We start from the raw sequence: 14,201 nt of genomic DNA, 5'->3' as shown, positions 1-14,201 counted from the left end.
GTCCTACTTCCATTTGCCATGCAACAATCAACAATACAAATATGATTGTCGAGTCTATCATCAGCACGATTTCCAAATATCACGTCCCCCAATTAGCTCTCAATTAATGTTGTGCAATGTTCGGTGACGCGATGAAGCAATTACATGTTGAAGAGTATACTCGCTAACTAAAGAAATTATGTTGCCTAGAGCAGTCTTTTCCACCTAAAAGTAAACCAATAGCTATAAGTAAGCACTTACAGATGAGACCCTTTTTTCATACCTGACGCTTGCTTCAATGCCTACAAACGTGGAAGATCCCCTTGAAACGGCAGGTGTCGCGGATACGTCGCCGCCGTTGTCCCAGCGACTCCTTGTTGAAATGGATATACACATTCGACTTTAACCCAAAGCTTGACTACCCAATAGACCGTCTGCCGTACAAAAGGCAGTTGCTATGGCATTGTCCTAAAATATAAAACGCGAATAATGTGAACACAAAGGTCGTTAGTCTCGCAGCCACTCATTGCTTATAAAACAGACTACAAAACCATCTGTAATGACGAAGTACCACGTATACATATCATGTATCGAATCGAATAACACCCTTGGCACTTATTCGCTTCACCTAACGAGCATGCCAACGCATGTATATAACGCCAGACGACATAAACACATCTCTGATTCGAGCAGACAAAAAAGTTGGGGTCTGGTAGCCTGATGACACAACGCACGTGGCAGATGGGGTCTAAGAAACTCGCTGGCGCTGTATACGAACGAAACAAACTAAATCACAGCGAAATCGCGAACCGAGTCCTTCACATTTCTCTTCACGAGCTCCACTACCGTGCACCGGCAACACTACGCAAACGACCTTCACAAGTGCGCTGTGCGCATAAACAAGGAAATGCCCGCATTACAGAACGAACGAACCCGCACAAAAACAGCTCGACGCTTCCTGGGCACGACCCAGACACCGGAACCCGTCATAATAGCGGCCTGCGGGCCAGCGTGACTCGCGACACGCGCCATATCCCTCTTGCCCACGGTCTCGGCCATCAGGAGGGTGTCCGAAAGCCGTAGGGCGGCGGCTGGGAGCGGTACATGCCGCGCGGCCGCGTGACGGTGAGGCGCGGCTCGCGGCTCTCCCACTGGTCGGCCGGCGCCCAGCGCGCACGCCACCAGACGGGCAGCGCGGCGGCCAGCAGCAGGGCGCCGCCCAGCAGCGGCCGGTACCAGAGCCAGCTGAGCGCCACGGCCGCCAGCGAAACGGCCACCGAGACGCTAGCGTTGAGTGACGTGACACCCAGTGCCACCACGTCCCGCACCACAGGGAACCGGCTCACTGGGGGCAGACGGCGCGGAAGTCACGGCACCGACTCACCGGGACGCGGGAGTGAGGGAGTCTGGGGAACGGAACACTGGGGACACGGGACACGGAAGTCACGGCACCGACTCACCGGGACGCGGGAGTGAGGGAGTCTGGGGAACGGAACACTGGGGACACGGGACACGGAAGTCACGGTACCGACTCACCGGGACGCGGGAGTGAGGGAGTCTGGGGAACGGAACACTGGGGACACGGGACACGGAAGTCACGGCACCGACTCACCGGGACGCGGGAGTGAGGGAGTCTGGGGAACGGAACACTGGGGACACGGGACACGGAAGTCACGGTACCGACTCACCGGGACGCGGGAGTGAGGGAGTCTGGGAACACTGGGGACAAGGGACACGGAAGTCACGGCACCGACTAACCGAGACATGGGAGTGAGGGAGTCTGGAGAACGGAACACTGGGGACACGGGACACGGAAGTCACGGCACCGACTCACCGGGACGCGGGAGTACGGGAATCAGGGGAAACGGAACATTGGAACATGATGGGGTGGAAGCAACGGAATCAGAGAGACCGGCTCACTGGCACAAGGAGAACATGCAGATTGCTCCCCGCAGGACAACATTTACTGGAACAGAGGAGGAACATAACAGTAGAGCAAAACATGAGTCAAGGGCGAGGCCCACAGGAACATTGAAGCATGGGTCAACGAGCCGGCTCAATGAAACACGGAGTGAGGGAGAGTTAGAGACCACGGCCCTGGAGTCTGGCGGCGGGGGAGGGGCATGGTCAGGTGGTCTCGCTCGCTGGAACAAAGCAGCAAAGGGGGCGAGAGGAGCACGCGAGGGCATGATTCGGGTTAACTGGCCTAATGAAATGCTGGAAGCATAGAAATGGACCGGGGGGGGGGGGGGGGGGGATCGGAACTCACTGGAAAAGGGAAAGTGCAACTCAGAAGAACCACGAGAAGGGGAAAATGATTCCAGGGCATCATCGCTGACTAGAACGACGCAAGAGCAAAAGTCAGGGGACCTGGCCAGTAAACGGAAAGCATGGGAGGAAGTCGAACCGGCTCGCCAGAGCACAAGATCGCTGGAGTCGGGGAATCCCCCGGGCGACATCGGGCCAGCACAAAATTCAGGGGAGTCCCCAGCGGTATCGGAGTCCAGGGAATCCCTCAGCGGCATCGGGCCAGCACAGGAATCAGGGGAGCCGGCTCACTGGAGCACAGGCAGCACGAGAGTAAGGCAACCGGCCCACTATAATAGTGGGTACAACATTTATGTTCAATGAGGTTGACATTCTTCAGTGAAAACAGTAATACACATCACATGTACGCATGGCATGAACGAACATAACCTTTAACATACCAGGCGTCATCCATAAGCACACAGAATACATCAAACACACTGGGATGGAAAGACGGGGGAGAATGGGAGCGGCTGAGCCGGTTCAAGAAAACATAAGAGTGTGGGTGTCAAGGAAACCGGCTCGTGTGAAAAGCAAAGAATTGCCGTTCGGGATGCTCGTCGGGAAACCGAGGCCGAAGAGAGTGAGACAGCGGACGGCACAGCACAACAGTGGAACACTGACCCAGCACGTTCAGGATGTTGGTGAGGCAGCTGAGGCCGACAAAGCACAGCAGCCAGCCGCCGCCGCGCAGCCACCAGGTGAGCGCGCGGTTTTGCGCCAGCTCGTCCGAGAAGATGTCCTGGTGGCTGCGGCGGCCTGGCTGGAGCAGCAGCAGCCGATGCCCGTTGGAGGTGTGGTATGGCACCAGCGCGTCACCTTCCTGCTTCCCCACCACGCTCACCTGCGGGGCAGCAGGCGTTCTCAGGTGCCGCTCTCACGCACACGCACACGCACACACACACACGCACACGCACACAGCCTCTGCTCTCGGCTGCCGAAGACGCATGCAACTGCTCATCTCGCTGGCGACAGACAAAAACTAGGACGCAGTATGTGTTGCGCATCGATCCACAGTGAGTCAGTCAAATGACGTGCATCACATCACGATAATCCAGCCCTCATCCATTTGAGAGTCAGTCCCTCGGCCGTTAGTAATGCGCTTTTCCCGTCATCCTGTGCTTAGCCATCCATTCGGAAATTACCCAGCCAGCCACTGACACAGGTCATGTGGCTGCGGTTTTCTGGCTGTTCCTAAGATCCGGGGTACATATCGCCCATGCTGAGAGCATTCCAGACCCCCGCTCGACTTCTGTCTTCCTTAAGGGCGCGTTCGGCTCGCAGATAATCTCGGACAGTTATCCAGAATGTTGGAAAATTCTCCGGAATCGCGTTCGGGACTGCCAACACCGAGCACCATCGCAGATAATCATTCGCGCCGGGGGAGAATCTAGGAAATTTTTCGGAGCATTGTCACGGTGGAAAACTCTTCTTTCGCCATACACTGCTATAACCGTGGCCTCTGCATGGCGCTTGGGCAACAAAACTGAGGAGTAATTTTCGGGCTCACTGGTCGCAAATGGAGCATATTCGTGGATGACCATCGGAGAGATAATAATTCGCTGAAAATTTTCTCTCCGCTGAACGCGCCCTTAGTATCCCATCTGCCATGCCGTGCATGGAGTACACGCATTTTTGAGGCGTTGGGCGATTCTAGCGCACGGAAGGCGGCGTTCACCACTGTGGCGTTCATGGTCCTTCGCCGAGGTGGACGCCTGCCTCACCCAAACAATCTCGCCACCCAAACAATCTCACCACCGCAAGCACGTGGGTTTTGATGGGGGCGTCAGTCCTTTCAAGAACGACCGAGTCAACGTGTGCGAAAAAAGTGCGGGGTATGCTGGGCGGCAAGGAGCTTGCGGCGCCTAGATAGCATAATTCAGGGAAGTTTTCCTCTGCGAAGATGAAGTGGCTGTTCGTTTGCTTTTATCAGCAGGCTTTTCGTGCGGGTTGTGCGGAAAGCTCCAATAGCAATACGGACACACGCGTGGTGGACGCTACCCAGAGCCTCTTAAGAAGACGCCGGGGCACCGTCGAGACGAACTTGAGTAGTCCAAGACAGACAGAGTCGTGGTGAGGAGAGAACCCAAATGAGATCTTTCCCGTCAAAGCGCCTAATTCAAATCGGATTTCTCAACTTTCCAAAATTTCGAAAATACTGATATTTCTTATCATATTGCATCCGTGTGATCTCACTACGCGTGAAAGGTGCAATAAAGGTGGAATATTCCATTTAAACACCCGGCAGTTACATTTTGCAAGCTTAAATGATCATCTGAAAATGGCGTAGTTAGAGCGTGAGAGCGGCAAATTGCGACTGAAGGCCACGCCAGCACGGCATCAGCGCAAACACCACTCGTATCAACGAGGCAAATGACACAGACACTCAACAAGGGGCTTTTGAGTGATGAAAACACCCACCTCCCTCAACAGCTCTCAAGATTGACCCAGGGTACAGTCGGCATGCTACGGCGACCAGATACCGGTCGAGCACGCTAAGCACCCTCACTCCGCAGCAAAGCCGAGGACGGGTGCAAAGAGTACAAACTGTGATCTGTGTTACATAAAGGCTGACCCGTTACATAAAGGCTGACCCGTTACATAAAGGCTGACCGGCTACATAATGCATTTTTTGCTGCTTACCAGAGCGGCACTCACAATTAACAGGCCAAGGCGATGCATTTTCCACCGTCCAGCGGGACATGTTGTAACATGGTACAGCTGATACCTAATGTTTTCAAACTACACGGTCCGCAATAGCACAGCGTCCTTCGTAACATTATGTTTCTGTGGCGTAAAACGCGGCGAGGTTTTACACTATTGCAAGAGCGAACAGTTTTTGCGAAAGTGTCAGCGGGTGCGCACGCCATAGATATAGATATGCCTGCGATTATTTTGACTTGACAAGTAACAATTACACCATTTAATCGCTACTGTGGAAATACGCGAACTTTCAACATGTTACCATGTTACTGTCTGTCTCATCAAAACCCATGTGCTTGCGTATGCTTGCATGTGCTTGCGTATTGATAAACTTACCAGATGCTTCTTAAAAACTGCATCAATGCACGCGGGAATGCATTGGTTCATCATGGAAATTCATCCGTATGAACCTGCCAGTGCTATGGGCGCCGCATGACAAAACAGCCGGCGCGCCCCAAAACCCAAATCATCATCATCACCACCGAATCTGCCGGTTACTGCTTGTATCGACATACCATATATGGCACCAAAAGTAAGCGTAGAGAGTGTAGACGCGGATTACATAGCACAACTATTAAGCCAATACGACAAGGTCGATCATCGAAATCGTTTGGGACAATTTGTATCGTTGCTGCCGAGGTGAAGATTACAAAAACACATTTAATAACCGAATGCTGCCCGCTGTGCGCAGACTTGGCTAACTTCAGAACACACTGCCCTGACATAGCGGTTGCATATTTCTGTTAGGTGCTTATAGTACCCCAGCTGTACAGTACAAATAGTACAAATAATGTCTCACAGCCTACACGCAATGATTATTTTTCCGCTATTATTGAATAAAATGTTTTAAATAAAGAGAAAACTCTGCCGTTTGGTCTCAAATAAGTCGACACCCGTTAGCGATAGACCCCCAAAACTTGAAATTTTCTGAACAGCGCAGGAAAAGGAAAGTTAGTGGAACACACTCTGGTCCAGATCGGGTCTCTGTCCGTGATGTGGCGGGACCAAACTGCCCCCGAAAGAGTCAGCATGAACTGGCGCGATTTGCTGGCAACGATACAGCGTCACTACGTCTTCCTTTCCCCGAGGCTCACGGCGCTGGTGATCCGCGCCCGTTATCGCTGAATGGCGCAGGAACCAGACGATCAAATCGACCAGACCAGACGCCTGATCAACAACTGAAAGGTACAAAAAGGGTGGCATACCCTCTTCAAGGGGAGTATTACAAATTTGCATGGGGGTTTGAACTGAAATAGCCATCTTGAGGATCATTCAGTACACTTCGCAGCTTTCCCCTTCGTAAGACCTAAACGCCTAACCTGCTGACGACCCAAACCTGGTTACCATGCTGTGGAAATATGATTTTTTTCGTGTGATTTTAGGTTGTCTCGGATGCTCCATTAGTTGTCGCGCGTACTGGCATTTACCGTCTCGCTGATTGGTGCAATTTTCCCTTTAAACAGCTGCGTTCGCACCCATACACGGCAACTGACCCTATCAAAATCTTACACAGGGCAGAGCTATGCGCCGCAATGACTGATCTTTATACTGGCTGTGACAGCTCAAAACCCCATACAAATGATGTAAAATATTCTCTTCAGGCTAATCACCAACTGGTGCCTTCAAAGGACGCAACATAATGGCGTCTTATACCTCATTCAGATTACACTTTACGTATGGCTTGGAATGCGAGGTAATATTCAGAGTTGCGTATTGTCAAAGGAGTATGCCATCCCGTCGTGGGTGCGTAAGTTACGTAATGCGCTGGAGGGGTGTGGAAGGGCAATACGTACGGTGTATTGATCCCAAATAACAGATGCCCACCGAGTAAGTTCTTGCCAAATTCAAGAGCTTTGAAAAATGTGTAATAATGATTCGACTTTACAATAAGTATGATGTACAATGTAATAAAGTAGCGTGCCTATTTCAAATGGCCCCAAAATCCTCATTTCCCTGCAAATGGTCATGAACCCCACCGATCAGCGATTGTTAAAGCCTGTCAGGAGACGTCGAGGAGTGGCTGAGAGGCACCTTTTTCAGGACTAACCGTATCGCCCGCCTTGCCAGCGTATGCGAACTGGACGCGGATGTCGCCCACATTGGGGGCCTCGATGTTGGCGCAGTGGTAGAAGATGTCGCCGTGCAGCTTGATGCGCCGGTCCGCCGGCCTCTCGTCACTGGCGAAGATCGTGTAGCGGGTGAAGAGGTCGCGCAGCTCCCGCGTCACACGGAAGGCGCCCACGTACGCCGTCGCCGCCTCTTGCACCCGGGACTCCAGAGGGAGGGACCTGTCGGCGAGTCGAGTCCGTCAGAGACCGCGGCCATCCCACGGCCCACCTGTCCAACGAACAGCCGCTGCTGACGCACGCCGAACTGGCGTGACAAAGGCAAGCTGCTGGCCAGTGCCGCACGTTAAGGATGGGATCAAACCGCTGACAGAGACAAAGCACGCAGAACGGATAGCTGGGCGCGGCTGACTGCGCTCAAGCACAGGCAAAGCACAATATAACACCTGGATCGTGATATACGGTCCCACCGGGTGTATCCAGACCCAGGCCTAGTCAGGGTCATAGACCATAGCTCGGACCGACCTGGGATTTTCATGGTTAAAGGGTGAGTTGAAGGACGAGCTATCTACCAGCTTGTCCTTCCAAGTTTTGTAGTAGTGGTAGGACGTCTCCACCTGCTGGCCATCGGCTGCCTCCACGGTCCTGAAACACGACATACCAGCGAACGTCATCACGAACGTCAGCGACGAGAGTGCTACAACATGTAGAATAGCGCAAATGAATGGCCAGAACACCAACTAGTGTGTACATCAAACAGACGACCGGACCCGGATGTTCCAACCAGATGTTGCAGCTTACACCGCAGTTTCGACTGCATAGCCATTTAGCATTTGCATAGCACATGCGTGAAACAACGATGAATGACGGAACGGTACAGCCGGCGAAGCGGTTCACTAAACCTGTGGTAAACGACACGCAGCAACCCCGACGACAGTCTGACCAGCTGCCGTGACACAGCGTCCCTTCATCTGCCACACGGTGCTGCTCAAACAGCTTCCAGCCTGAATCTGAAGCCCACTTCCCTGGCTGTGGGTGCTCCCACGACCCAAACATCTGGACAACTCCAAGCACCCCCCTCGCCGAGCGCACTCCGCTGACTGACCTGCTGGTCTCCTCCTCCACCCATTGGTACATCTGGACGCGTCTCTTCAGCCGGATGACCGGCACGGCGATGCCGTACTCGGACTCGCGCAGCATGTCCTCTACGTCGATCTGGGCGACCAAGTGCACCAGCTTGCCGTCGTTCTCGGACAGCAGTTTGTGTGGTGCCGTGATGGTAATAGCGCTGCTCAGACCCTCGTTCAGCGCGCGCGCTCGGTCCACGGCCCGCCCCTGCCAGGTGCGAGCGTATAGCTGACGAGCGCTGCACGCGCGTCACGGTACCTGACCAAGAACAACGTACAGCGACACGCACGTGAAAGAGGCCAAACTGAGAATTGGTGATCGATGTGGCAGGAGAGCACAGCACGGTTACAATTGGGCGGGTGTTACCTGACAGTTCTCGACGGAGGCGCCTGGCGTACAACGATGTGATGACGCGCCGCTCAGTGTCGCAACATTATAACATGAACAGAGACGCATTGTTGCGACCGCTTGCTGGAAGAGTACCTCATTCCAGAACTGCAGTCCGACGCCCCCCAGAAGCAGGACGAGGCCCACCAGTGACATGACCAGGCCAGACTTGATGGCTTCCCACAGCGACATGCTCTGTCTCGGCGACGCGGTCCGTATCAGAGGCTCCGTGTCGCTCCCAGGTTCTCTCGGTTGTCTTTGTCGCAAGCCTTCCTCGTCCATCTTGCCCTGAAATTCCAATAAAGAGATCAACTAAAGAAAAGCCGATCGCACATTAAGTTTAAAAGCAGAAATAATGAAGTTAACAGTTTTAACAGCTTAAGTTTAGCGCGTCTTCGGGCCCAAAGATATAACATCTCTAGCATCCCTATAACGTCTAGTCTAGTCCCTAATCCGGGTATAAGTCTAGAATATAACTCAGCAGCTGAGTGCGCCGTAGAGTCCCAATGACATGACATAAGATGACACTAGTCTGCATACTACTTGTAACAAAGAGCCTCATTCGGCAGCAGTGATGAGAAGGCCCACCTGAAAAACCCGCGCAAAACGAAGGCGTTGTAAATGCGAGATAGCCATTGTAAAAATCTCGCCGACCCTTGGTGTGCTATTCGGGATTTACGACGCACTCGAGAGCTGGGGCCACATGACCGCTCTCATGCTGGCAGGCAGGGTGAACCCCGCGGGCATGACCTCACCTGCCTCTCACTCTCCCAGGAGCGATGGACACCGCGGACATGACCTCACCCGCCTCCCATCCTTGCAGGAGCGGTGGACACCGCGAGGAATTGGATCCCGTTCCCCTAGTTCCCTTGACGCGGAGCTCAATCATTGCCCTACCCACCTTATCGAGAGCTTTTAAATTCCGTTGAACCATTCAATGCTAACCTAGCTTCAATGCCAGGCGTCCTAGAGCCCATCCCACACACTTCTAGGGAGCGTTCTCCATCTCTGACGCGTCTGACGCAACGAAAGCTGTTAACTGAGCCCACGCCCGCACAACACTCCCACACACAGCGTGGCGTCCTGATGTACTCCTTGTGACGCCACCCGGGCTGGGCACATTCAATCATGCCCATCTCAGACATCTATGACAGGAACAATAGACGCGGCGGGTGCTATGCCGACCTTCAGATCGCTCCTCGGTATTTCGCTGGGGGCCAGGTGTCTATGCATTTACATGGAATCACAAATGCCCGATTCCGGCTTAATTGTAGATACCACATTATAAATGCTAACGATGACTGCCGAACAGATAAGATTCCTGTTAAAAAAGGAATCTGCTTCACTAGAATCATTAGCAGGGTAAATTACAGAACGATCACGTGAAATGGGACACAATCGGATATAGTTTAAATAGGCTGTCTCGTATTGATATCGCGATAGATCCCAAGTCGAAACACATTCCTCATACTAAACGCTGACATCGTTATTAATGCCATCATGTTGAATCAAGCACAGGTTCTCGTGCCCGAGATTAGCTTCTACGATACAGACTATTGCTCCATACCAACCTCTGCCCTTTGCGACCTGTGATACGAACTTTGCCCCAGGTAATCTTTTGCCATACAAACTTTGCTCTGTACGAACTCCCGCCCCTGACGAACTTTTGCCATTCGAACCTTTACCTTGGACAAACTTTTGTCTCGTACGAACTTGATGCTGACAAGCTTCTGCGAGACGAGCTTTTTGCGCTACGCGAACTTTTGTCCGAAGAACCTTTCCCCATATTAACTGTCGCCCGAGTAGCTACTTTTCCACAAACCTTTGTCAGACCAACTTTTGTCCGGTAACCCACAATACCCGCGTGGGGGCCGGCCTTTGGTGACGTTTTTTCAAGAAACTCACAATACCCGCGTGTGGACCGGCCTTTGGTGACGTAAGGACGAGCCTAGTAATACCTGGCTTGGTTTTCAAACTGCATACACCACGACAATCACACCATTTTCTTCAATCTCCTTGCATGAAACGCTTCAGCATCTCGGCCCAATCATTAGCCCATGAAATAGCTGTGCACATGGTATTTCAAAATCAGATACAGGGTGCTATAATTGCGTATTACAAAATCTTTAAATGGACACTGTCCTGCCCCCCAGGATGCCCAAGTCTCAATTTTGAATTCCCGCATCTTTATGAACAACAACCTCAGCAGCATAGGAACAGGAACGGAATAGGAATGGAGGGAGGGGGGATGGTGGTCCCTGAAACCTGGGAATGTTATGCATGGCGTAAATATTACATGCAAGGGATGCTGCCACCCATAATGCTATGTCCATTCTCGTGCTCCAAAATGAGTCTCCACAGCATGCCCTTTTTTGGTCACAATTCAGTGTTTATTCAAATTTCTGCTTGCTCCAGCAGAAGCACACTTTTACCATGAATAGTGTAGTTATCAACAGAAACAAGTTACAACAGCACAGTGAAAGCAAATCTTAGGGACAATTATATGGTAAAATCTACCAATGAGCAATGAGTAACATGAGTAGTAATGAGTTGGGGTAGAATATTGCTTGTCCTATGTAAATGCACAAACAATCTTTCCACTTCAGTGATAAATCAAACTTTAAAATTCGGTGAAAGATGCGTTATTGAGGAAAATAAAGATTGATGGGAAATCCTGGAACTACTGTAATCGAGGTTCTTGGAGACGTTGCGCCAAAAACTGAATGTATTGCACCAAATACTGGTTGCATTGCATCAGACAGGTTCGCCATTTATACTGGTCCACATGGGCCTACACTTGGATCACTGACGCGTACATCCTGCGCACGCGTCCCTGCAAGGCATTGGCAGGAGAACTGCCTTCCAGATGTTCAGGATGCATGCAGGCTGGTGCGTGGGGCGTCCACGTGGAGGCCATTATGCCGCGCAATGGCCGCGGTCACGCAGCGGTCACGCAGCGGCCACACAACCACCATTGCCTGGCAGCGCGACTGGTCGTCTTTGTAGTTGTAAATGTTTGGCCAACGTTCTCCACAGTTCGTGGGGTGAGCGAGGGTCGGTCACCTCAGGTGACTGGGGGCTGTAACCCGAGACACTTCGTATTAGGGACGGGTGCTGGAGTATGCTTCCTTCGAATGACATGGGGAGAGGGGCTTTCTTCCCACACTTCTGCTTGCCTATATGGTTGCACAAGTTCCAGATGCATTTTTAATATATCACAAGTCAACTTCAATAGAGACCAAAACAACAATGATTTCTCTATTGCAGATGTGCATTGCATGAGATAGCAATGCTTCATTTGTTTCCCTTTACATGCTGCAACATTGTGCAACATGTAAAACCCTCAATATTTCTGTCTGATGAAGGGTGTGCCCAAATTGTCTGCTGAGCTGGATAGCTCAACTTGAGTGGTGGGTTCAGGATGCACCCAACAAGCTATGCTTAGCATGCATGCTGGATCCAGTCACCCATGGCAATAATTCAGCATCAATGAAAAATAAAAAGAAATTCCACAAGCAAAGGTCACATACACACAGAGCATCACAGAACTTAGACAGCAGCAAGTTTGGTCTCATTCAAAGCATAAATACTTCCCAAAATGAAAGCAGTGAGCGCACAATGAAATTATGCAAGCTGATGCAATCAAGTGGACAATTAAATTTTGAGAGGTGTCAACTAAATTGACTATGCCATGATTTTAATGGAAGATATGGTATCAGTGTTGGAAAGACAAGGGCATCACATAAAAAATGCATTCAGATGAGAAAAATTATTTGACAAATGATTATATCTCTCATAATGATCCACATGAATTCTCCACTTGCACCAAGCAGGTCTAGACATTATCTCTCAGATTCATCTCCCATTCACAGCCCAGTCATAGCTGTGCATAACAAGAAAAGAATGTGTATCCTCATCATTATCTGAAAATTGCATTCATGATTTCCAGGATTCTGGACCATGCTTTTCGGGATTCTCCTTCAGCACATCAAAACATCTGGGATAATTTTCCTTATTGGTAAAGCTGAAAACCATTGCTGAAGATTGCACAATGTTCCTGCTACTTTTCCCAGATTATTTGCTAGCTGAACCCAACCAGGGCTGAAAGATATATTCATAATTATTGCAACACTCAAGAACAATACACATTACAAGGAGAAAATGGGGTCCTGCTCATACTATATACTCATACCTGTGCCAGAATAAATTTCCTTCCACTCTTGATGATTTGTGATAACATACCTATACACACGCCAATTGGCATGCATGCAAATGCCTTACACATGCGATGTTGCTAAACCCCGTTAATAGCCATACCACTATCAGTATCGTTATACCAATACTACATCACTAAGCCTAAAACGTGAAAACGTTAAGACCTTGTAGCTTCTCATCCATTCAGGCTGAAATTTGCTCCCGGTATTCCACCCCCCACCTACCAGTGTTATTTACCTTTCTGCCGACAATGCTTGCGGAGGGAAGAGCGTCGGCGTAGGTCTGTAAAGGGGACCGGCTAATCAGCTGATGAAATGTCGCTGTCAGGCCGGGTAAATCATCCTAATGACAAGTTTTGTGCTCCTCGTGAGGTCACTGGTAAACATGTGAAGATTGGACTTCTCTTACTTCTCACATCACAAGAACTCACAATCTTCTTATGATGGCAACATTGAAAACCAAGCAGGTATTCGTAATAACAGGGTCCTGCAGCCTACTGATGACGTCGCTGGATGGTCGCTGGACGAATGAATCAGTCATCAATTGAAAACTTTCAGTGGGACACGTTTTTCGGCTGTTTTCCCGCTGCTCACAACGTTTGGGGAGACTGTTACGGTGTGCGTGCATCTGCCTACGTACTCGCGGCCTACATTATTATGGTAATGCCATTTGAAAAAAATGAAGTAAAAAGTGAGCCGCGTTTTACCTGCTGCTCATGATGTCACGTGACACGAGCTATGGTCTTCGTTTCCTATCACTAGGAAACCTGATATGGCGGAGAGCCGCCTTTCCCAGCAGGCTTCCTCAAGAAACTGCTCCAGGAAGGACCGAGTGACCCATAAACGAACCGCATTCAGACATGTCCACGCTGAGTTGCCAGTGGGGTGGGGGAAAGGCATGAACTGACTCAACGTTTTCGGCTACCCGCATTATCTGTCCTTAACAAACATTGGTGCAACCGCTGACGGACACCATTTTGACACGATTTATGGTTTCTGCTAGTCTTGAGACGCGGGTTCCATGAGTGTTACGGCACCCCCACCATTAGACACTTTCTGAGAATGTATGCAGAGCATTAATGTTATGGCAATGGATGGGAAGGATCGACTACAATAAGACTATGAACACCCTCACTTTCTGAGACGTTCCTCCGTCTATCTTTCGGGTGCCAACGCCAGATGTTGTATTACATTTGCAGCCCAGCTCTTCAATTTACCTTCCGGCCGTCTGCTATGAGCTCTCCAATTTCAATGCGTGATATTGCTTTGCTGCGTCTGGAAACGACTGCATGGTATTTAAAACCATTTCTGAACAAAATGCCTTTTAGGTGAGTCCACTTCGAATCAGTATGACCGTTGATGGACATCATCGTACTTTTTACCTTTCGGCCGTCAGCCTTATCCACGCATTTCAAAC

The 14,201-nt window shown here is 50.7% G+C and overlaps 1 protein-coding gene across 1 annotated transcript; it reads right to left on the bottom strand.

Annotated features, from left to right (window-relative positions):
• Positions 1-965: 965 nt before the first annotated feature.
• On the bottom strand, positions 966-13,074 carry LOC119111333 (transmembrane protein 43 homolog). Its single transcript, XM_037235147.1, has 8 exons — positions 13,023-13,074; positions 8,667-8,858; positions 8,161-8,390; positions 7,581-7,700; positions 7,037-7,277; positions 2,911-3,130; positions 1,180-1,324; positions 966-978 (listed from the first exon to the last, which is right to left on the bottom strand). The coding sequence occupies exons 2-8, from the start codon at positions 8,850-8,852 to the stop codon at positions 966-968; spliced, it is 1,155 nt and encodes a 384-aa protein (XP_037091042.1). The 5' UTR covers positions 8,853-8,858; positions 13,023-13,074.
• Positions 13,075-14,201: the final 1,127 nt, after the last annotated feature.

Source organism: Pollicipes pollicipes, unplaced genomic scaffold (assembly GCF_011947565.3).
Source record: "Pollicipes pollicipes isolate AB1234 unplaced genomic scaffold, Ppol_2.1 Scaffold_7261;HRSCAF=8764_pilon_pilon_pilon, whole genome shotgun sequence".
Classification (NCBI taxonomy): Eukaryota; Metazoa; Arthropoda; class Thecostraca; order Pollicipedomorpha; family Pollicipedidae; genus Pollicipes; species Pollicipes pollicipes.
Note: the sequence above shows the minus strand (reverse complement) of the source record. Positions and strands in the feature narration are given on the sequence as shown.

Excerpts from the sequence above, each read along its gene's own strand:
- LOC119111333 (XM_037235147.1), bottom strand. The coding sequence starts at position 8,852 with ATGGACGAGGAAGGCTTGCGACAAAGACAACCGAGAGAACCTGGGAGC. Across the intron at positions 8,391-8,666 it reads GACTGCAGTTCTGGAATGAG|GGGCGGGCCGTGGACCGAGC; the intron begins GTACTCTTCCAG and ends CGCACCTGGCAG. Across the intron at positions 7,701-8,160 it reads GTGGAGGAGGAGACCAGCAG|GACCGTGGAGGCAGCCGATG; the intron begins GTCAGTCAGCGG and ends GTCGTGTTTCAG.